At 36.5% G+C, this 22,039-nt stretch overlaps 1 protein-coding gene across 2 annotated transcripts in view; it reads right to left on the bottom strand.

Annotated features, from left to right (window-relative positions):
* Positions 1–5,238: 5,238 nt before the first annotated feature.
* The window catches only part of LOC105465742 (vesicle trafficking 1), a 77,656-nt gene continuing 60,855 nt past the window's right edge, over positions 5,239–22,039 (bottom strand). For both annotated transcript variants that reach the window (XM_011714312.3, XM_071096525.1), the window contains exons 7-8: positions 19,788–19,868; positions 5,239–5,813 (exon numbers count right to left, since the gene is read on the bottom strand). In XM_011714312.3, the coding sequence (XP_011712614.1) occupies positions 5,668–5,813; positions 19,788–19,868 (227 nt within the window). In that variant the 3' untranslated portion in view covers positions 5,239–5,667. The remainder of the gene's footprint in view (positions 5,814–19,787; positions 19,869–22,039) is intronic.

Below are 22,039 nucleotides of genomic sequence, written 5' to 3'. Positions count from 1 at the left end.
GTGGCTCTTCCTCTTCCTATAAGGACAGCAGACCTTTAGGATTAGGGCCTCACCTTTATGATCTCTTGTAACCTTAATTGACTCCCTTTAGGACCTATCTCTGAACACAGTCACACTGAAGATCAGTGCTTCAAAATGTGAATTTTGAAGGGATACAATTTAGTCATAACACATTCGCCCCCCACCCCCCCGCCCCAGCCATAACACATTTACACTTCTGGCCCCCATAGGCCACATGCATAGCAACACTCAATTACTTGAGTTACCTGAATTGCCCACATTTTTTTCCTCCATGGCGTTGCTTGTGCTTTTCTCTCTGCTTACTTCTCCTTGCTTCCCCGCCTGCCAAACCTTCAGCTCAACCTTATCTGTGAAGCTTTCCCTGACTTTCTTTAGGAAGAATTATTGTATCTCGTATATAATCTCCAGTATGGCGTTATCATATTAAATATTTGATGGTAGATGCTCAATAAATATGAATATTTTTGAACATATGAATGACTTAATATTTGATAAGACTTCCCAATGTTGCAGAATTCTGAAGCCAGTTCTCCATTAAGTTATATTCATGGAATATATGTCTTTCCCTGCAAACTTGATATATGAAGTAAGAGACAGGGGCTTTTGCCTAAGACTTTCAGGGAGAAATTTAATTGAGGAAATATCTAATAATAAACATTATTGCTAATTTTATATTTTCAGTCCGTATCTTAATCTTATTTCCTGAAGATGAAGAATTTTTAGTTAGGAAAGACAGTGATGTTATTTAAAATAAAAAGGATAAAACAGGCACATCTGGGAAACCCAGACTCCCTAATGATGTGGAACAGCTTCTCCAAAATGACCTATGACTCCATTGTAGCATTACTCAAACCCTGCTTATTATTCCCTTGGACTGCTGCAGTCCAGACAATTTCAGGTCATAGACCAGTGTATATTCCAGATATTGAGGGTGCAATCAGATTTTCAAGTTCATACCCTGTGTTAACTGCCTAGCACTCACTGTCAATTGGAACATATGGCCCAGATAATAGAAAAATTTAGCTGCTAACACCTCTCACTAATAAAAGGAACTGTCCAACAACCTTGATAATGTGGAACTCATAACGTCTCATTGTACTCATAATGTAACAGGTGACTTACTTATATGGATGATACTTCTTATGATCTGAAACAGGCAGTCTGAGCTTAGAAGTATTAGCTGTGTTACCTTAGGCAAATTTGTTACTCTGTGGCTCACTTTCCTCATCTTAAAACAGAAATAAAGCCTACCTCTCAGGACCACTGGCAATATTAAATGAATTAATATATGCAAAATACTTAGAATAGTATCTGACATTTAGTAAACACTGAAATGTTAGCTATTATGATTATTATTGAAGTAGTGCTTACTTAGAATTGGTCCTACTTAAGTATACTCCAATGAACAAGCCTGCAGTCTTAGAATTCCACATAGACTTCAACGACTACAACCAACCAGGGAATGATACTTCTCGTATGAAGGATACTTCTCATATGAAGGATGTCTTAACTTTTCTACTGATGAAGCTTTGTTTATGGGCCAAACTAGAAGATCTGATCCAAATGTTCCAAAATGAGTCAAGTTAAAAAAAAAAAAAAGAAAACAAAAGAAAGAAATGAGTGAAGAGAGGAAGCAGTGCCGATAACCAAAACCCATCAACTCCATTAGCTATTATTCTTTGAGAGTTGAAAATATTTGTACAGTGCTGCTATTAAGGCGTTTCTTTAGAAAAGACAGCATATAACCTTTTAATGTATACCTAGAATTCTCACGTTTCTAGTCATATATAAATTCTACAAACATATGAGGATATTAATTTTCAAGACCCATAACTGGAGTCTTTTTCTTGATGTAGTCCTGATGTCAGTAAACTTCCTCGGCCATGTGAACCATGGGAACTATTCTTGGCTTGCAGCACCATTCAGCAGTGATTTGGTGAGATATCTGTGGCAATCATTGTCAACAGAACCTTATTTTTTCTTCTCCCTCTGCCGCATTGACAAAACACTGTTATCAGTTTCACTTGGAATGGTCACAACAACTTGGAAACATTGCACTTCAATCTAACTGTGAGAGGAATTCCACAACTTTCCCTACTGCAGTACGTGATTACTTATTCCTTGCAGGCATTCAGGTGAAAAATCTGGAGTCAACCTTTACTCCTTCTCTTATGTTCATACCTCATATCCAGTTTACAGAAATCCTGTGACTCTACTTAAAAAAAAAGCTGCCAGAAACCAATCCCATTTTATTACCCCCAAGGCTACTCCTGGACTAAGACATCGTAACATCTCACCTTGATTATTGTAATACTTTTTTTTTCTGAGAAGGAGTCTCGCTCTATCGTCCAGGCTGGAGTGCAGTGGCGCCATCTCTGCTCACTGCAACCTCCGTCTCCTGGGTTCAAGTGATTCTTCTGCCTCAGCCTCTTGAGTAGCTGGGATTACAGGTGCGTGCCACCATGCCAGGCTAATATATATTATTTTTATATACACACATTTATATATTAATGAATATATATTCATATATATTTACTAGAGACGGGGTTTCCCCATGTTGGCCATGCTGGTCTCAAACTCCTGCCCTCAGGTGATCCGCCTGCCTCGGCTCCCAAAGTGCTAGGATTGCAGGTGCGAACCACCGCCCCCGGCCTGTTGTTAATACTCTTTTAACTGGTCTCCCAGCTTCCTTCCTTACTTACCACCCTCCTTACGGTCTATTCTCAACATAGGAGCCAATATGATTATTTGAAAAGTCAAGTCACATCAGGCTACGCTTCTGCTGAAAACCTTTCCAGTCAAGGCCCTAACAAAAAAGCTGTATGATCCTAAGCTTTTAGCTCCCTCACCAGCTTTTCTCCCACTTATACCCTCTGACCTGATTTCTGTCTACCTGTTGGGAATGCTCTTCCTCTATGTATGTATCTGCCTAACTACTCTTTTCCTTCTTTGCTCAAATGTTACCTCGGGGAGGTCTACGCTGGCTATCCTATTGAAATATGCGTATGTCTGTACACACCTAAACATCTCCTATCCTGTCCTCAATGTTTCCTCCATAGCATTTATCACTATTTAATACAGAAGTTCCCATAGTGTGGTCCCCAGAACTTTCTAGCAAGTTCGCAGGTGATGCTGATGCCGGTCATTCAGACACCACATCTTTGAGAACCAGTTTCAGGAGAATCTGTTCTCAGACTTGCAATATTTCTGATTTGGGTAGAACTAAACCACTCAAACTTTAGGGACTACCTTAAGTGTCTCTTAAAACTCAGAAGGCTGGGACCCATTCCTAGAGTTTCTGATTGGGTAGGACAGGTGGGGCCCAAGATTTGTATTTCCAATCACACTCGGAGAGCCACTGATGAAATGTACTGTATATTTTATTATCTATTTCCTCCCTTTTAGAATGTTAAACTCTGTGACGGAGGGACTTTTTTTTTCCTGCTGTTTCTGCTTGCAAAGAACAATACCAGGCACATAGTAGCTATTCAGTAAATATATATTGAAGGAATAAATGAAAATTGCTCATCCTATTGTTACATCAGAACACATCTCCTAATTTTACTGTAACATTTTATAGGAAAAAATACAAATACAAAGTTAACAAACATTGTATAGTTCAATCCCCTCATGCAAGAAGGCATTTTTAAGCACTGGGCCACATAGACAACTGGGATTCCCTGATACTTGGGAAATAAATTAACAATTTACATTACTAGAGCATTAGTATTGACACTAAACATTTATGAAATGCTACGAAGGTGCTAAGCACTTCGGGTACTGTATCTCTTTTAATTCTCATGACTACTGAGATGGCTAGTGGTGTCATTTCCATTTCACAGAGAAGGGCTCTGTCACACCATGCAGCCCACTATCAGCGGACTCCATAGTTTCTATATCATCTCCTTCCCTCCATGTGCTCTCCCAACTGGGAACCAAAAGGTACGGTATGAAATGGGAGGTGATGGGTTTACTTTTTAGTGTACAGACATACCAAAGTTTAAATTAAAATTTGCTGAACATCATATAATGCTAAAGGTCATCCTGGCGATCTGGTAACATTCTGAAGAGCACTGGATTTCTAGATGCAAATGTGGAACCCTACAAATGTTCATACATCTTGTAAAAGATAGGAAAATGTTTTTTAGGAGGCATGTTTTTTGGGGATATTTTTGTGATAATTTAGAATAGTCAGTCTGAATATTTATTCTACCAAACCTTGTACAATAGCATTACATTTATGCAGAAAATAATGGATATAAATGATTATGAGTTAGTGATGCGTTTTTTTCCCAAACAGGCCATTAGACTAGGTGTCTAACTTTTTCTTAGAGGGCCAATCAGTAAATGTTTTTCAGACTTGCAAGCCATACAACTCTGCAGTTGTGAAGCAACCACAGACAAAACATAAATGAATGAGTATAGGCTTGTTTCAAAGAAACTTTATTTTCATTAACAGGTGGCCAATCCATGGGCCAAAGCTTGCTCACCCTTGTGTTTAAAGATTTCCATCTTAGTAGCATGAATAAAATGGACCAGATAAATTTCAGGTAACTTTGTCAAATTTATCTTTAAAAACAGCAACAACAAAAAACCTGTTTCTTCCTATAGCAACACCCATATTCCTATAAATAAAAATGACTTTAAAAAAAGACAATTCTAGCAGGCAAATAAAAACAGACATTTGTCTTTGTAGTAAGTTGAATTAGCTAAACGAATCCTTGTATTTATTTTTCACACAGTACAAATGCAGGTGGTACACAGCAAGTTCATAATTCCCCACAAAACTTATAAACTTAACAAATGGGAATCTAAACATAATATTCTGAATCATCCATAGCTATCCACTGTGTGGAATCCATTCTACAGCAGCAGAGGAGTACCTTAATTTAGAGCACCAAGTTTCCAGGCAAATACCTTCTTTTCATTCTCTAATACATGCAGTCAAACTGCCTATGAAGCAAATACCAATTCATCTTATGCTTTAATAAATAAGGTAAAGCAGTTGGGGAATCAACATTATTCTTAAGTCTGAAAGTGATTCTACCTCTTTACCTTATCATATTTTCTCCCATGAAATATTAAACTTTTAATGGAGTTATATTTAACATGAGAATAAATTAAAATTTGAACTGAATGTCTTTTCAGATTAATCCACCAGTTTAGAATGTTCATATTTGTTTTATGTCTTGAGGGAAACAAAAACATAATTTCTAATTTAGAATATTCTGGCAATCTTTATTAAAAGTTACATTTATAATTTTATAGCAAAGTAATATCATCTGTTTGTCCAAACATTACAGATTTTAAAAAATTCCCCTAATGTATGTAAATACAAAGGTTATTCCCAGTATACATTTTATAGATGTGTTTTCATTTGTTGAAGCGGGGTTCAATGAGAATTTTTAGGGTCTTGCTGACATCAGCCCTATATACTCAGAGATGACTCAATCTACTAAATGGACAACGAAAACTGGTTGAGGCTGCTGCTGAATGCTTCAATAAAAATCTGATACACACAGATTTCATTGTCATATTAAATGAAACCAAGTCTTCCTTAAAACTGTGATCCTGATAGGCTGAAGATAGAGTAATGGACTGTTAGTTCCTCATGCCAAAAATACATGGGTCTGTTATACAAAGGCTTCATTCTCTGCCTGTCGTCAGTAACTTGAGCGCCTTTTGTAGATTCTGTACAGCAGTACTTACATCTTCATACTGCAGAGCACTGCCAGCATATTTGCAGTACTTCTGAGCTCTAGCAAAGTCCTCTGGGGTTAGACGAATATCCCCTAGAAGAAAAAAAACAATTAAGATATTTATAAGAATATAAAAAGTGTTCTGTAAGGTTGGGCAAATGCTTATGTTTAAGATTAAAAAGTATATTTAAGGCTATGTAAAAACAGTAGTTTTAGTAAATCTCATAAGAACTTTGATACATTTTCTTCATTCTTTTCAATTGTCTTTTTATTACTAATATAAACCATAGACACATCAATATGTAATAACTTAGATGAACAAGATTTTCCTTCAAGAAGCAACAAGGACAAACAAGGATAGTAGCTTTGGTGTCTATGCTAGAATCACTTAGCCTTTCTCTTCATGGAACAATACACACAGACTAAACCAATTCAACCCTCATTTGAGCTGGAATATAAATATCACCTTCAATAAAAAAAAGTGAATAACAAACTTTATGTAAAGAAAACCAGGTTGCCTAGCTTATTTTAAGCATGAAAATATTTTACATTTTTGTGCCATCTATGTAAAAATCTCTTAAGGTTTCTTAAATTTTATATCACTGAAATATGCAATTAAACATGTAAACAACCATTACATATTATTTCTCTAAAATTTATTCTTAGCAAGTTTTCTAGTTATACGTATGATTAATATGTAGGGCCCAACTAAACAATTTCAGTAACAAAAAATTAAAAACATTTCATTTAATCTAAGATACAAATTTCCTTGAATATATACTTCTAAAGACAAAATTAAAAATGGACATTATATCTTGTCTTTTGAAATAACCACCATTTTCTTTGGAAATTTTTATAAGAATTCTAAGGAGTACTAATCAGAAGGCTGGGAGGCATAGAATATAACAAGCAGATAACATATTTCAATTCTGTTTGAAATAAGTGCAAGACTGTACTGATAAATAGAATGACTTCATTTAGTTGCTTTTAATTTTGCCATATGTATATATTTTATATATCAAAGACTTCAAAGTAGGTAGCAACTCCAGGCAAGCTGATACAATATTCTGATCCAAATTATTACTTTCTAAAATTTTCAAAAAAGAGTACTGAAACAATATATGCTATAGTTTTCAGCACAGTGCCAGGCATCTCTAGGTACTCAGTAACTTCACTGCATGAATATGAAAAAGTTGTATTTTAAATTATTTAGCCTATTTTAAAACTAAGTTCATATAGAATGAAACATTAATTAAACTGCAGATTTTAAAATACACATATATTTACTAGTGTAGGGTGCTATAGTAAGTCTTCAAATATTTGTTGAACTAGTAGTATATAAGATTACATAAAATTTGGCCTTCACTGTGGTGAATCAGGGATTACCGATTCCAATTTTAACAGAGGTTACTGACTTGGCGTTTGTTGCCCATTAAACGTAAACATCAGCTATCCTGCAGTTCTGTTTACAATTTAGTCAGGTATGCTCCAGTTCATATTTCTGATCTTGAAAAATACCTACCAGATTCTTTAATGGTTTTTCAAAATATATTTACCCTACATATGCTATCTAGGTGAGGAAACATCGTTGAAAATTGAGTTTACTTTAATGCTACTTTTTGTGCTTTAAGTCTCTCCTCTCTTGGGGCACTCTTTTAAATATACAGGGCATCCATCCAGAATTTACTGGATGTGCTGAAAGAGGGCCGCAATGGTCAGATTAATCTTATTTCTACAGCATTAGCTTTAGCACTGTTTGGCTGACGTATCACTTATTAATAAGGTAAAATGTGTATAATGGCAAGATCTCTGTTACTATTTTTGTTTTATAAACTTATCTACTAAGGATTAAATTATTTTAAAACACAAATACTGTATTTTTGTGAAATAATTTCAATATTTATAAAACGTGAATGAAAATATATAACAGAAAAATATAATTAGATACAAAATATATAAAGTTCACAGACATGCATAACTAATTATAACTCATATATAAAACACAAGAACTAAATAACAACCAGTGTATAGATTTAGATCCAAAATGTAATTTATAGACATAAAGATATTAGATTTATTTTCAACAATGAAAAATATAAGCTAAAAAACCATGTTACTTGCTATTTTGTAACACATAGGCTCTCCTTTATTTTAAAAATATAGTAGTCTACAATTCATTAATAAAATATGAATTGAATTCTTAAACTGAGTAAAAATGTCACCTAATTATGAGTCTTTAAAATTAGCATTTAAAAACTCAACAAACAAAAAATATATGAGTAAACACATTTCAGAAAGAGAACAAGTGTTAAATTTCAGTTTACCTGATTTTATGCTCAAAATGGTCAATATAAGCTTAATGCACCAAAATAAAAGCTGTTTTTTCTATCATTAACATTTACTAGAGGCCATAATCAGAACCACAGTGTGTGCAAGTGGACCTAAAAGATGTTTCAAAGATTAGAGGGGTTGTCTAATATATCTCTCTTCTGAAATCTTAGCTTATAAGTTCCAGATGAGTTGCAGACAGGACCATCTATATATAAGAGGGCTTCATCTCTTCAGAGGTCAGGACAAGATCAGGCAGAAGAGAGCTAGAACTATCAGTTAAATTCTCTACTACAGTGGCAAAGAGAGCCTGGGTCCGCACTGGATCAAAGATAACATCACTTGGTGTGAAGAGAAAACACTGCGTGCCCAGTTAACATAAGCATCCATTTCCAAAGTTGATATATCTAACGTCATAAGAGAGGATAGAACACTTGTAAATAATCTCCAAAATGAGTCTAATGAGGCTCTTTCCAATTTTACTAGATAGTTCTAGAAATTCTTATGTCAAGGGCCTTGGATAATCTCATTCTGGTATACTCTATTATCCTTTGACTTGGATGGAACACATAGGACACAGACAGAACCTTCATACATACAGGCATTGCTAAGAGATGTCACTTAACAATTCCAACGACAGTAGTAATGCATACAGGCAGAATTTCATTATGTCAAGGGCTGTGCTAAATACTATTCAGATATTATATCACTTAATGCTCAAAAACCTTTTTTTTTTGTTTTTTTTTTTGAGACAAGAGTTTCGCTCTGTCACCCAGGCTGGAGTGCAGTGGCGCAATCTCGGCTCACTGCAAGCTCCACCTCCTGGGTTCACACCATTCTCCTGCCTCAGTCTCCCGAGTAGCTGGGAGTACAGGCGCCCGCCACCATACCTGGCTAATGTTTTTTGTATTTTTTTTTTTAGTAGACAGGAGGTTTCACCGTGTTAGCCAGGAAGATCTCGATCTCCTGACCTTGTGATCTGCCCGCCTCGGCCTCCCAAAGTGCTGGGATTACAGGTGTGAGCCACCACGCCCAGCCAATGCTCAAAAAACGTTATGAGGTAAGTTGTCATTAACACTCTAATACTATTCAGAGACGTAAAAGTAAAAATGTAAACACTGTGCTTCAAATACCTACCTATGCAATCCCACTCTCCAGAGTCAGCCACAAATTCATTACAATATATTTAATATCCATTAATATCACACATATATGCATTAAAAGGTGATTAAGTACTAAGCACGAAGGAGAAATATGTAGCAGAAAAGGGATATAAGAAGTACTAGAAGTGGTGGTAATGGTAGTGACAGTGGTTATAAATGCACTATTTTTTAAAAAACACTTTATTTTTTAGAGCAGTTTTAAGTTCACAGAAAAGTTGGGAGGAAGGTACAGAGATTTCCCTTATCTTCTCTTCCCCACCATGCATAGCTTCCTCCATTATTAAACTCCCCAACTTGAGTGGCACATTTGTCACAATTGATGAACCTGCATTGAACCATCAGTATTACCCAGAGTCCATGTTAGGGTTTACTCTTGATGTTGTGCATTCCATGAGTTTGGACAAATTTATAATGACATATATCTATTGTTATAGTGTGATATGGTTTGGATTTGTGTCCCCACTCAAATCTCCTGTTGAATAGGAGGAAAGGCCTGGTAGGAGGTGAGTGGATCATGGGGGTGGATGTCCCCCTTGCTGTTCTTGTGACAGTGAGTTCTCATGAAATCCAATGGTTTAAAAGTGTGTGGCACCTCCCCCTTCATTCTCCTATTGCCATGTGAAGAAGGTGCCTGCTTCCCCTTCGCCTTCCACATGACTGTAAGTTTCCTGAGGCCTCCCAGTCATGCTTCCTGTGCAGCCTGTGGAACTGTGAGCCAATTAAATCTCTTTTCTTCATAAACTACCCAGTCTCAGGTACTTCTTTATAGCACTGTGAAAACAGACTGATACAGAAAATTGGTACAGGGAGTGAGGCACTGCTATAAAGATACCTGAAAATGTAGAAGCAACGTTGGAACTGGGTAACAGGCAGAGGCTGGAACAGTGTGGAAGGCTCAGAAGAAGACAGGAAGATGTGGGGAAGTTTGAAACTTCCTAGAGACTTGTTGAATGATTCTGACCAAAATGCTGATAATGATATGGACAATGAAGTCCATCCAGCCTCAGGTGGTCTCAGATGGAGACGAGGAACTTACTGGGAACTGGAGGAAGGTCATTTTTGCTACGCTTTAGCCAAGAGGCTGGAGGCATTTTGCCCCTGCCCTAGAGATCTGTGGAACTTTGGAATTGAGAGAGATGATTTAGGGTATCTGGCAGAAGAAATTTCTAAGCAGCAAAGCATTCAAGAGGTGACCTGGCTGTTTCTAAAAGTATATGCTCATATGCATGAACAAAGAGATTATCCAAAACTGGAACTTATATTTAAAAAGCAGAGCATAAAAGTTTGGAAAATTTGCAGCCTATGTGGTACAAAAGAAAAACCTATTTTCTGGGGCAAAATATAAGCCTATCACCCAAATGTGCATAAGGAAAGAGGGGCCAAATGTTAACAGCCAAGACAGTGGGGGAAAATGTCTCTAGGGCATTTCACAGACCATCACGGCAGACCCTGCCATCACAGGCTTGGAGACCTAGAAAGAAAAAATGGTTTCATGAGCCAGATACAGGGCCAGCTGCTCTGTGCAGCCCTGGGACATGGCACCCCAGCTGGTCCAGCTCCAGCCATGGCTAAAAGGGGCCAAGGTGTGGCTTGGGCCATGGTTTTAGAGGGTACAAGCCCCAAGCCTTGGTGGCATCCACATGGTGTTGGCCCTATAGGTGTGCAGAAGGCAAGAGCAGAGGTTTGAGAACCTCTGCCTAGATTTCAAAGAATGTATGGAAATGCCTGGATGTTCAGGCAAAAGTGTGCTGCACTGGTGGAGCACTCATGGAGCACTTCTATCAGAGGAGTGCAGACAATAAATGTGGGGTTGGAGCCCCCATGCAGCATCTCCTCTGGGGCACTGCCTAGTGGAGCTGTGAGAAGAGGGCCACTGTCCTCTAGATCCCAGAATGGTAGACCTACTGACAGCTTACATCATGCACCTGGAAAAGCCACAGACACTCAACACCAGCCTGTGAAAGCAGCCAAGGGGGCTGTACCCTGCACAGCCACAGGGGTGGAGCTGCCCAAGGCCTTGGGAGCCCACCCCTTGCACTGGCATGACCTGGATGTGAGACACGGAGTCAAAGGAGATTATTTTGGAGGTTTACAATTGAATGACTGTCCTGGTCGGTTTCAGACTTGCCTGGTGCCTGTAGCCCCTTTGTTTTGGCCAATTTCTCCCATTAGGAATGAGAGCATTTACCCAATGCCTGCATCCTCACTGTATCTTGGAAGTAACTAACTTGCTTTTGATTTTACAGGCTCATAGGTGGAAAGGACTTACCTTGTCTCAGGTGAGAGTCTGGACTATAAACTTTTGAGTTAATGCTGAAACAAGTTAAGACTGGTGCACTATTGAGAAGAGATACTTGTATTTTGCAATATGAGAAGGGCATGAGATTTGGGAGGAGCCAGGAACAAAATGATATGATTTGGACTTGTGTCCCTGCCCAAACCTCATGTTGAACTGAAGAAGAGGCCTGGTGAGAGGTAACTGGATCATGGGGGTGGATGTCCCCCTTGCTGTTCTTGTGATAGTGAGGTCTCATGAGATCTGATGGTTTAAAAGTGTGTGGCACTTCCCCCTTCCCTGTCTCCTGCTGCCATGTGAGGAAGATGCCTGCTTCTCCTTCACCTTTCGCCATGATTTAAGTTTCCTGAGGCCTCCCAGTCATGCTTACGGTTAAGCCTGTGTAACTGTGAATCTTAAACCTCTATTCTTCACAAATTACCCAGTCTCAGGTAGTTCTTTATAGCAGTATGAGAACAGACTAATACACAGTGTCATGCAAAACAGATTCACTGCCCTAAAACTTCTCTGTGATCCACTTATTCATCCCTCCCTCTCCCCCTAACTCTTGGCAACTGCTGATCTTCTACCTCCTCTATTGTTTGCCTTTTTCAGAATGTCACACACTTGAAATTATACAGTATATAGCTTTTTAAAATTGGTTCCTTTCACTTTGTAATATGCATTTAAGTTTCCTCCATGTCTTTTCATAGCTTGATAGCTCATTTCCTTCTAGCACTGAATAATATCCCATTGTCTAGATGTACTGCAGTTTATTTATCCATTCACCTACAGAAAGATAATCTTGGTTCCATCCATGTTTTGGCAATTATAAACAGAGCTGCTATAAACCTTTGCTTGCAGGTTTTCATGTGAATATATGTTTTAAACTCATTCAGGTAAATAAATACCAAGGACACAACTGCAGGATCCTAAAGTAAATACATTTAGTTATGTAAGAAACTGCCAAACTATTAAAGTGGCTGTATCGTTTTGCATTCCCACCAGCAATGAATGAGAGTTTCTGTGGTTCCACATCGTCACCAGCATTTGGTGTTGTCAATGTTGTACATTTTGGCCATTCTAACAGGTGTGTAGTGGTATCTCATTGTTTTAATTTGCATTTTCCCGATGATATATGCGGTGAAGTATCTTCTCATATGTCTGCTTTCCATTTGTATATCCTCTTTGGTGAGGTGACTGTAAAGGTCTTTTGCTAATTTTAAAAGAGGGTTGTCTGTGTTACTGTTTTATAGGAGTTCTATGTATATTTTGTTAACAGTCCTTAATCAGATAAGCTTTTTGCAATGTTTTCTCTCAGTCTGTGGCTTTTCTTTTCATTTTCTTCACAGCATCATTAGAAGGGCAGAAAATTTTAATCTTAATGAAATCTGCCTTATCATTTCTTTCTTTTATGGATCATGCATTTAAAAAGTCATTGCTCAGTCCAAGATCATCTGGATTTTCTCTTTGCTATCTTTTAGAGGTTTTATAGTTTTGCATTTTACTTCTTAAACTTATTTTTATTAAGGTAAAGTAATCATATATAATTTGCCATCTTTACAATTTCAAAGCATACATTTCAGTGGTAATAAAAACACATACATTCTTTTTTTTCCATTTTCATCCTCCACGCCTTCCCCCTTTCCTTCCTGGCCTTTGGTAACCACCAATCTACTCTCTATTTTCATGAGATCCACCTTTTTTTGCTCCCACATGTGAGTGAGAACATATGATATGTGTCTTTCTGGGCTTGGCTTATTTTATTTAAAACGATGACCTGTAGTTCTATCCATGTTGCTGCAAAAATGTAATTCTTTTATTTTTTTGGTTGAATAATATTCCACTGTGTATATATACCACATTTTCTTTATTCATTCATCCACTGATTGTCATTTAGGTTGATTCTGTTTTTGGCTACTGTGAATAGTGCTGCAATAAACATGAGAGTGTAGATTTCTTGCAGCATATTGATTTCCTTTCTTTTGGATTTTCTTTTGGAATTGTTGAATCATATGGTACTTCTATTTTTAGTTATTTGAGAAACCTCTGCACTGTTCTCTATGCCTGTCTTTTGGTATGAGCCATTTTAACTAAGGTAAAATGATATTGCAATGTGATTTTGATTTGTATTTCTCTGACGATTAGTGATGCTGAGCATTTTTTCATATACTTGACATTTCATATATGAAATGTTAGATCTTTTGTCCATTTTTAAATTGTATTATTTGTTTTTTGCTATTGAGTTGTCTGAGCTACTTATATATTCTGGTTATTAATCCCTTGTCAGATAGATGGATTGTGAATATTTTCTCCCATTCCATGGGTTGTCTTTTCACTTTGTTGGTTTCTTCCTTTGCCATGCTGAAACATTTTAGCTGGATCTAATCCCATTTGGCCATTTCTGCTTTATTTGCCTATGCTTTCGAGGTCTTCCACAAAAAAATCTTTGCATAGGCCAATGTCCTGGAGCATTTCTCTAATGTTTTCTTGTATTAGTTTCATAGGTCTTAGATTTGAAGTTTCAGATGTAAGTCTTTAATTCATTTTGATTTGATTTTTGTGTATCATGAGAGATAGGGGTCTACTTCCATTCTTTTGCATACAGTTATCCAGTTTTCCCAGCACTATTTATTGAAAAGATTGTTCTTTCCCCATTGTAGGTTCTTGGCACCTTTGTCAAAAATGAGTTGGTTGTAAATGCATAAATGTATATCAGGATTCTCTGTTCTGTTCCACTGCTCCATGTGTATGGTTTTATGTCAGTACCATGTTGTTTTGATTATCATAGCTTTGTAGTAAATTTTGAAATCAGACAGTGTGTGATGTCTTTAGCTTTGCTCTTTTTGCTCAGTTCTGCTTTTGCTATTCAGGGTCTTTTATCATTCTATTTAAATCTTAGGGTTCTTATTTTTTGGTGAAATGTCATTCTGTGAAGAATGTCATTGGCATTTTGATAGGGACTGCACGGAATCTGTAGATTGCTTTGGGTAGCATTGTCATTTTAATAATATTAATTCTTCTAATCCATAAGCATGGAGTATCTTTACATTTTTTATGTGTCCACTTCTATTACATTCATCAGAATTTTATATAGTTTTTCTTACACAGCTATCTCACTTCTTTAGTTAGATCAATTCTCAGGTATTTTATATTTTTTGTAGCTGTGGTAAATGGGATTGCTTTCTTAATTTGTTTTTCAGATTATCTCCCGTTGGTGTTTATAAATGCTACTGATTTTTGTATGTTGATTCTGTATCCTGTAACTTCACTAAATTTATCAGTTCCAACAGTTTTTTGGTGGAGTATTCAGGTTTTTATAGGCATAAGATCATGTCATCTGTGAGCAAGGCTAATTTGTTTTCTTCCTTTTCAATTTGGATGAACTTTCTTTCTTTTGCCTAACTGCTCTATTCTCTGTATTATAAAATTGCTCCATACTAAAAAATTCTATACAAAGTATTAATTCTACCAGTGGATTTTATACCTTGAAATGTTTTCTTCTGCACATTAGTGTTTTCTTTCAGACTGAAGAACTCCCCTTAGCTTTTCTTGCAAGATGGGTCGGCTTTTGAGTTTAGGAAAGACTGTATCTCTCCTTCATATTTGAGTGACGATTTTGCTGGATACAATATTCTTAGATGACAGTTTTTTTTTTTTTTGAAAATGTTGTTCCAATCCCTCCTGGCCTGTTGAGAAGGTTGTTGCCAGATGACTTGGAGCTCCTTTATATGCTATTTGCTTCTTATCTTTTGCTGTTTTAAGGACCTTCTCTTTGTCCTTGGCCTTTAGCATTTGATTACTACATGCCTTTAGGTAGTCTTATTTGGGGGTTGAATCTGTTTGGTGTTAAAAGACCTTCCCGTACCTGGATATTTATGTCTTTCTCAAGTTTTGAAAAGTTTTCAGTTATTATTTCTTTGAATAAGCTTTCTACCTCTTGTTCAGCTCCCTCTTGAACATCAATGGCTCTTAGATTTGGTCTTCTGAGGTAGATATCTATATCTTGTAGCCAGTCATTTTCATTCTCTTTTTTCCCTCCTCTGACTGTGTATTTTCAAATAGCTGGTCTTTGAGCTCACCGATTTTTTTCCTCTGCTTAGTTCATTCTGCTGTTGAGAGCCTCAAAAGACTTTTCCAGTTCAGCAAATGTATTTATCAGTTCCAATATTTTATTTTTTGTTTTGAAAAAGTATTCCAGTATCTGTCAAATTTCTTTATGGCTTTTCTGTATTATCTTAGAGGTCAATGAGTTTTCTTAAAATTGTTATTCTGAAGTCTTGGTCAGAGAGCTCACAAACTGCTGTTTTGTTAGGGTTAGTTTTGGGATTTTTTTTTTTTTTTTTTGACGGAGTCTCATTCTGCCACCCAGGTTGGAGAGTGCAGTGGGGCGATCTTGGCTCACTGCACTCTCCGCCTCCCAGGTTCAAGTGATTCTCCTGCCTCACCCTCTCAAGTAGCTGGGATTATAGGCATGCATCACCACGCTTAGCTAATTTTTTTTGTTTGTATTTTCAGTAGAGAGATAGGGTTTCACCATGTTGGCCAGGATGGTCTTGAACTCCTGACCTCAGGTAATCCGCCCACCTCAGCCTCCCAAAGTGCTGGGATTACAGGCTTGAGCCACCGTGCTGGGCCAGGATTTTTGCTTTGTCCTTTTGAGAAGGTCATGATTCCCTGTTTGCTGTTGTTTCTTGTGGGTCTTTCCCATGTCTTTGCACTGGAAGAATTAGTTATTTATTCCAGTTATCTCTGTCCAGCTTGTTTTGGTTTTTATTGCATGTATTTGCTGACAAATCTTCACTGCTATGTCGCTACCTCCTTTTCAGCTCTAGGTGGCGCTCTAAGCCCAGGTTTCCCTCAGTTCTAGTAAATGTTTGGAGCAGTGAATGTCCCAAATGGATTACACTGGCAGTGTGGGAAGGCAGACGAGGTAGGGGTTTGTGCTTACAGGACCTAGGAAATATACCTCCTGCAGCTTAGTACTGCTGAACAGCCACTCTGATTTGGTGTCTCCTTTGGCCAAGATGCAGAGTGAAGTTCCTGGGGCTGGGAATAATAGTCGCTGCTGGTCTTCAGTGGTATTTTCCCTTCAGGCAGTCATGATGCTACCTGTGGGTTAAGGCAAGGACAGGTCTCCTGCCAAGGAACCCAAGAAGGTGGGGACGATGGTTGACCACTTCAATTTTACTTCTTCCAGTGTAGAAATTATGAGGTGGCGGAGATTTTCTGTGTGGGCATAAGGACAGGGCAGAAGCATCATGAAAGTGAAAGTCCAATTCTCCTACTGGAGTTTTTCCACTTCTCTGTGGCCCCAGGAACTATTTCTTCCTCATACTTGGGCTCTGGGTTGTTGCTGGTGTCGATCTCGGTGCTGTATATTTGTTTTTTTTGTTTTCTGTTGGTGGGGAATGAAGTCAGTATGCTTCTACATTGCCATTTTGGAACCAGAAGTCCCTAGTTTTGGAGTTCAAATTTAGGCATCATGCCATTTTGAGTTAAATTTTGAGATGAGTGGAAGGTCTGTGTCTAGATTCACTTTTTTTTTTTTTTTTTTTTTTTTTGCTGTATGTGACTGTCCTGTTATTCCGGCACCATTTGTTGATAAGAGTATCTTTTTTCAATGGTATTCCCTTTGCTCCTTTGCCAAAGATCATATGACTTTTTCTATATGGGTCTATTTTTTGGACTCTCTGTCTCACTGATCTATTTGTCTGTTCTTCCGCCAATACCATACTGTCTAATTTACTGCAGATTTATGTTTTGAAGTCTAGGTGGTGTCAGTCCTCCAACTTTGTTCTTCTCCTTCAATACTATGTTGACTATTCTGGGTCTTCTACCACCCCGTATAAACTTTAGATAGTTGGAGTTCATATGCACCAAATAACTTGCTGGGATTTTGATGGGAACTGTCCATAATCTATAGATCATGCTGGGAAGAACTAACATCTTGAGAATACAGAGTCTTCTTATGCATGATTATGAAATCTCCATTTATGTAATTCTTTGATTTTTTCATCAGCATTTTGTAGTTTTCCTCATATAGATCTTGTAATGGGTTTTGTTACATTTATGCCTGAATATTTTTGGTGGAATGCTAATGTAAATGGTACTTTGTTTTCAATTGTTGTGTTTATGTAAATACAAACACAATGGCAGTGTATTTTAATTTGAAATCCCACTTGTTTTGTGCTATGTGGAAAGCAATTAATTTTTGCATATTAATCATGTTTACAGCAATCCAGCTATAACTGCTTATCAGTTTTTTGATTGATTCTTCCAGATTTTCTACAGACCATCATGTCATCTATGAACAAAAATAGTGTTATTTTTTCTTTCCCTATATTTATAGCTTTTCTTTTTCCTTTCTTACTGCACTAGCTAGGACTTCCAGTATAATGTTAAAATGTCAGTGTTGATGTTTATATTTCATCCTGAATAAAGTACTCTATGTTTTGTCATAACTAAGTCAAATGAAATCCTTTTCTTTTATATTCCATAATTCTATTACTGTTCAAAATCATGGCATATTTTTGTTTGCTTCCAAATTGAGATTTCTTATATAATATCAAAATTTTTCTTAGATGTTTTGTTTTAGTTTTTTTTTTCCTTACTGGCAGGATTCTATGGCTTCTTATCTATGTCTTTCATATTCTGAAGCTTCTATTCCATATATTACATGAAATTCATGTTACTTTTCTTAAAGGAGGGGAGTTCTCCAATTTCCTATTCTAATTTTGGAGCAATTGCTTTCCAAGCATGTGGGAAAGCTATCATAGAATCTTTCTTCTTTAGAGTATCTAAAGAAGTATATTTCACCATTTCGTATATCTCATATTTCTCTTTTGCTTAATTACCACCCTCATCTTGATGGAGTACATCCTGAGTTAAGTTCCTTAAAAAAGGTATGTGCTAGGCAAAAGGTGAGAATTCTTACATATATAAAAATTATTTTGCCCTAACACCTGCCTGACAGTTTAGATGGGTAAAGAATTCTAGGGTTCTGGTTCGATGTGGTATACTAAGCATATATAATTAACTATTCTTCCTCCTGAAACCATAATGAAATGATAAAGTAACACAAAAGGAAATAAATCTACAAAACTGAAAAGGAGAAGAGAAGAGAAAAAGAATGAAAAAACTGAAAAGGGAAAATTGACAAGAGATTTAAAGAACATCTCCCTAAAACTGTAACAAACTGCCCAGACAGTGTTAGGACTCTTAAGGTAGGTATGATATCCAGCTCACCCACAAAAGGCTCTCCTCATTCAATGGCTGAGAGGCAGGAAGGCTTAATTAGCCAGTTCCCACTCATACAGGGAGAACAGAAAATTCGAGGTGAAAACACACCAACAGACAGTATCAGAGGAAACTAAATAACAGCTATTAGAAATAAATGGCTGGGCACGGTAGCTCAATTAAAGCTTACCAAATATCCCAGCAATATGGCAGGCTGAGGCAGCTGGATCATGAGGTCAAGAGATCGAGACCATCCCCTGGCCAACATGGTGAAACCCCATTTCTACTAAAAATATAAAAATTAGCTGGGCATGGTGGTGCACGCCTGTAGTCCCAGCTACTGGGGAAGTTGAGGTAGGAGAATTGCTTGAACCCGGGAGGCAGAGGTTGCAGTGAGCTGAGATTGCGCCACTGCACTCCAGACTGGCGACAGAACGAGACTCCATCTCAAAAAACAAAACAAAACAAAAAAGATCTTTATTTTGAATACAAAAGGATTAAATATCATCTGACATATGAAGAAAACAAAAGTCTGAATGAGAAAGACCAAAATAAACACAATGCCTGATTTGGGCTAAAAAACAGAGAAGTAAAGATTATACTTAAACCAATCATTTAGCCTGTAAATCAACCAACCAAAGTAACCTCAGAGATTTTTATTTTCAATAATGGTCAGTTCCTTTCTTTTTAGATAATTTAATAACACTGTAGATAAGTCACAATCAGAACTCACAATAATCTTGAACTAAATTAATATAATCTAGCATAGGCTTCCATGGCAGCCTTGGCTATACGTTTGCTCCTCTATATTCGGTACTGCATGAAGAAAAGAACTGTAACAAAAGAGGACACCTTTGGATGTTGGTATTTTTAATATCAAACAATCCTGGCTCATTTGAGAATCTAGTGAACATAGGCATTCAAGGAAATTTATTTCAAATTACCTAGAAATGCAAATTTAAGTAACAACATTTAAATATATGGTACTGTCAAGGTAAAATTACAAAACAGCAACCCAAAACAGGAGATAAATGTATCTCACAAAACAGTCAGCTGACTTACCCTGGGAAATTGTATTGAAAAGTGCGGGATCAATGGCAGGTATAGTCTGTGGAGTAGGTTGGATAGTATTACTTGCTACACCTGCAAATCAGAAAAGCATAAATGAGTATAAAAGTATTACACTTTTTAATTATACAGTAGGGTAGCACTTAAAAATCATGAGGCAATTTCATTACTTTGTTTATTTTCTTGAAACATCAATGGATTCTAATTGGATATACTTATTTGATGTTGGAGGGTATCAAGTGTTTACATATGTGTATCGGTTATGCTTTCCTAATATATATTTTGTCTAATGCTTCAGATTACTTCTCAATTAAAGCTTACCAAATTCTGTAGAATTAACAGACTTCCTACTTTTCAATTTCTCAGCCAATTTAATTTGGTGATAAAGTAGGACAAAATTCTAATTTAGTTTAACTTAGAAGATGAATCCAGTTTCATCACTGTGCATGAAATTCCAAATTAATATTTGCAATTCTCTAGTTTACACATTTTAAGATATTTTTATATATCCTAACAATTATCCAATAAATAACAGTTTTGACTTTGTTAGAATGTTTCAAAACTGTCATATTAATGAGTAACTTAGCATTCTTGATTAATGGTAAGGAATATACTAAAGTTGAAGATTATTTATTAATCATCTAAAAAACTAACAAAAAGTGTTAAAAGTCCCCCCCCCCCAAAAAAGGACTGAAATGATTCTATCAGCAGGAAAATAAAATGAGGAAAAGTTGATTATGGTAAATCAATGGAGTTAAACAGTCTTTCAAAATGGATTGTTTGCCAAATTAATACACTGAATTCGAATAGGCAATTTGTAGAAAGGGTAAAGTGGGAAAAATGCTGGAGAAAAAGGAAACAGAGAAAAAGGTTAAATAAAGAGGAAGTTTCTAGGGGAATGGATATGTATCCACTGAGAGTTCTAGAATAATGGTTTCACAAAAGATGGCTGAAGTTCTAAAATTTTCTAAAGGTCTAAAGTTTCTCTGGTATGAAGTTCCAAAGTTCTTCTGGTGTGAAGTTTTAACTTTTAAGATTTTTCTCATTCCTAACCTAAGAGAAAAAATGGTTTAAATATACATTATTTACCTCACTTAATTGTGCTTAGGGACAAACTCGCTCCGTATTTATACCCTTTGGAACTATTAAAAGCCATACAAATCTTGTTTTTTAACTAAAAATTGAAAAATGTTAAAGTACATAGGGATACAGATGAACAGTGAAATACAAATTTTATATAGTACAAAAAAATATAAAGGAGAAAGCCTGCCTCTCCTACTCCAAAGCACTTTAGGGCTAGCACCAGTTTCTATGACACCTTTCCACCCACCTACAAATAACTGTGTCCAATCCAATCCACATATATGTCAATGCTATTCTCTGCTGAGAAATTTGTGTACTTGTCTAAACCAAAATCTTCCAGAAGGCATACTTTGTGTGTGTGTTTTGCAAATGGTAGTAAGTTCTGCATACTATACTGTTTTATGCATTTTTCACTTAATGTGTCCTAGCAATAATTCCAGATTAATACATATAAGTTGTGCTGTTTTTAATGGTTAGTGTCCCATTCTCTGCATTGCATAGTTTATAAAGCAATCCATTACTGATGGACATTTAAGTTTTAATTTCCAATCTTTTGCTATTACAAATAATGCTGCAGTAAATATTCTTATATACTGTGTATATGAATACATTTATAGAAAACTGTATAAAATATAAATCCAAAGTGAGGAGACAGACCAATTTTAGGCTGATCTATTCAATGACTATTTTTTTGCTTGATTTTGATAAATACTCACCGAATGTATTTAAATTATAAACATCTGACAATTTTCTCCATAAAAGTTGCCAAACACTGAAAGGCACATAAATATATATTATTTTAAAAATGCTAGAATGTAAAATCTGAGATGGATCTTCAGAGACTAGTCGTGTCTAGTGCTTTGAAGCAGGTGTACCTATAGCTTATGTAGATTACATGTATTTTTCATATACATCTTTATAAACAAGGTAAATCTACCACACTTTAACGGTCCAATCTATAGATCAATGCCATTCGTTGCTAAGTAATTTGCATTTCTGCCTAAATTAAAATACTCCAAACAAATCTCTAAATAGAGAAGGCTATCCAGAAAGTGTGATTAAACAGACTCCTGAAAGAACATAACATTTGGAAAGACACAGAAAAAGAGAGAAAGACATGTTACCTACATTACCTATGAGGAACAGCATAAGCAAAGAATGAG

Source organism: Macaca nemestrina, chromosome 5 (genome assembly GCF_043159975.1).
Source record: "Macaca nemestrina isolate mMacNem1 chromosome 5, mMacNem.hap1, whole genome shotgun sequence".
Taxonomy (NCBI): Eukaryota; Metazoa; Chordata; class Mammalia; order Primates; family Cercopithecidae; genus Macaca; species Macaca nemestrina.
This window is presented reverse-complemented; position numbering and strand designations above follow the sequence as displayed.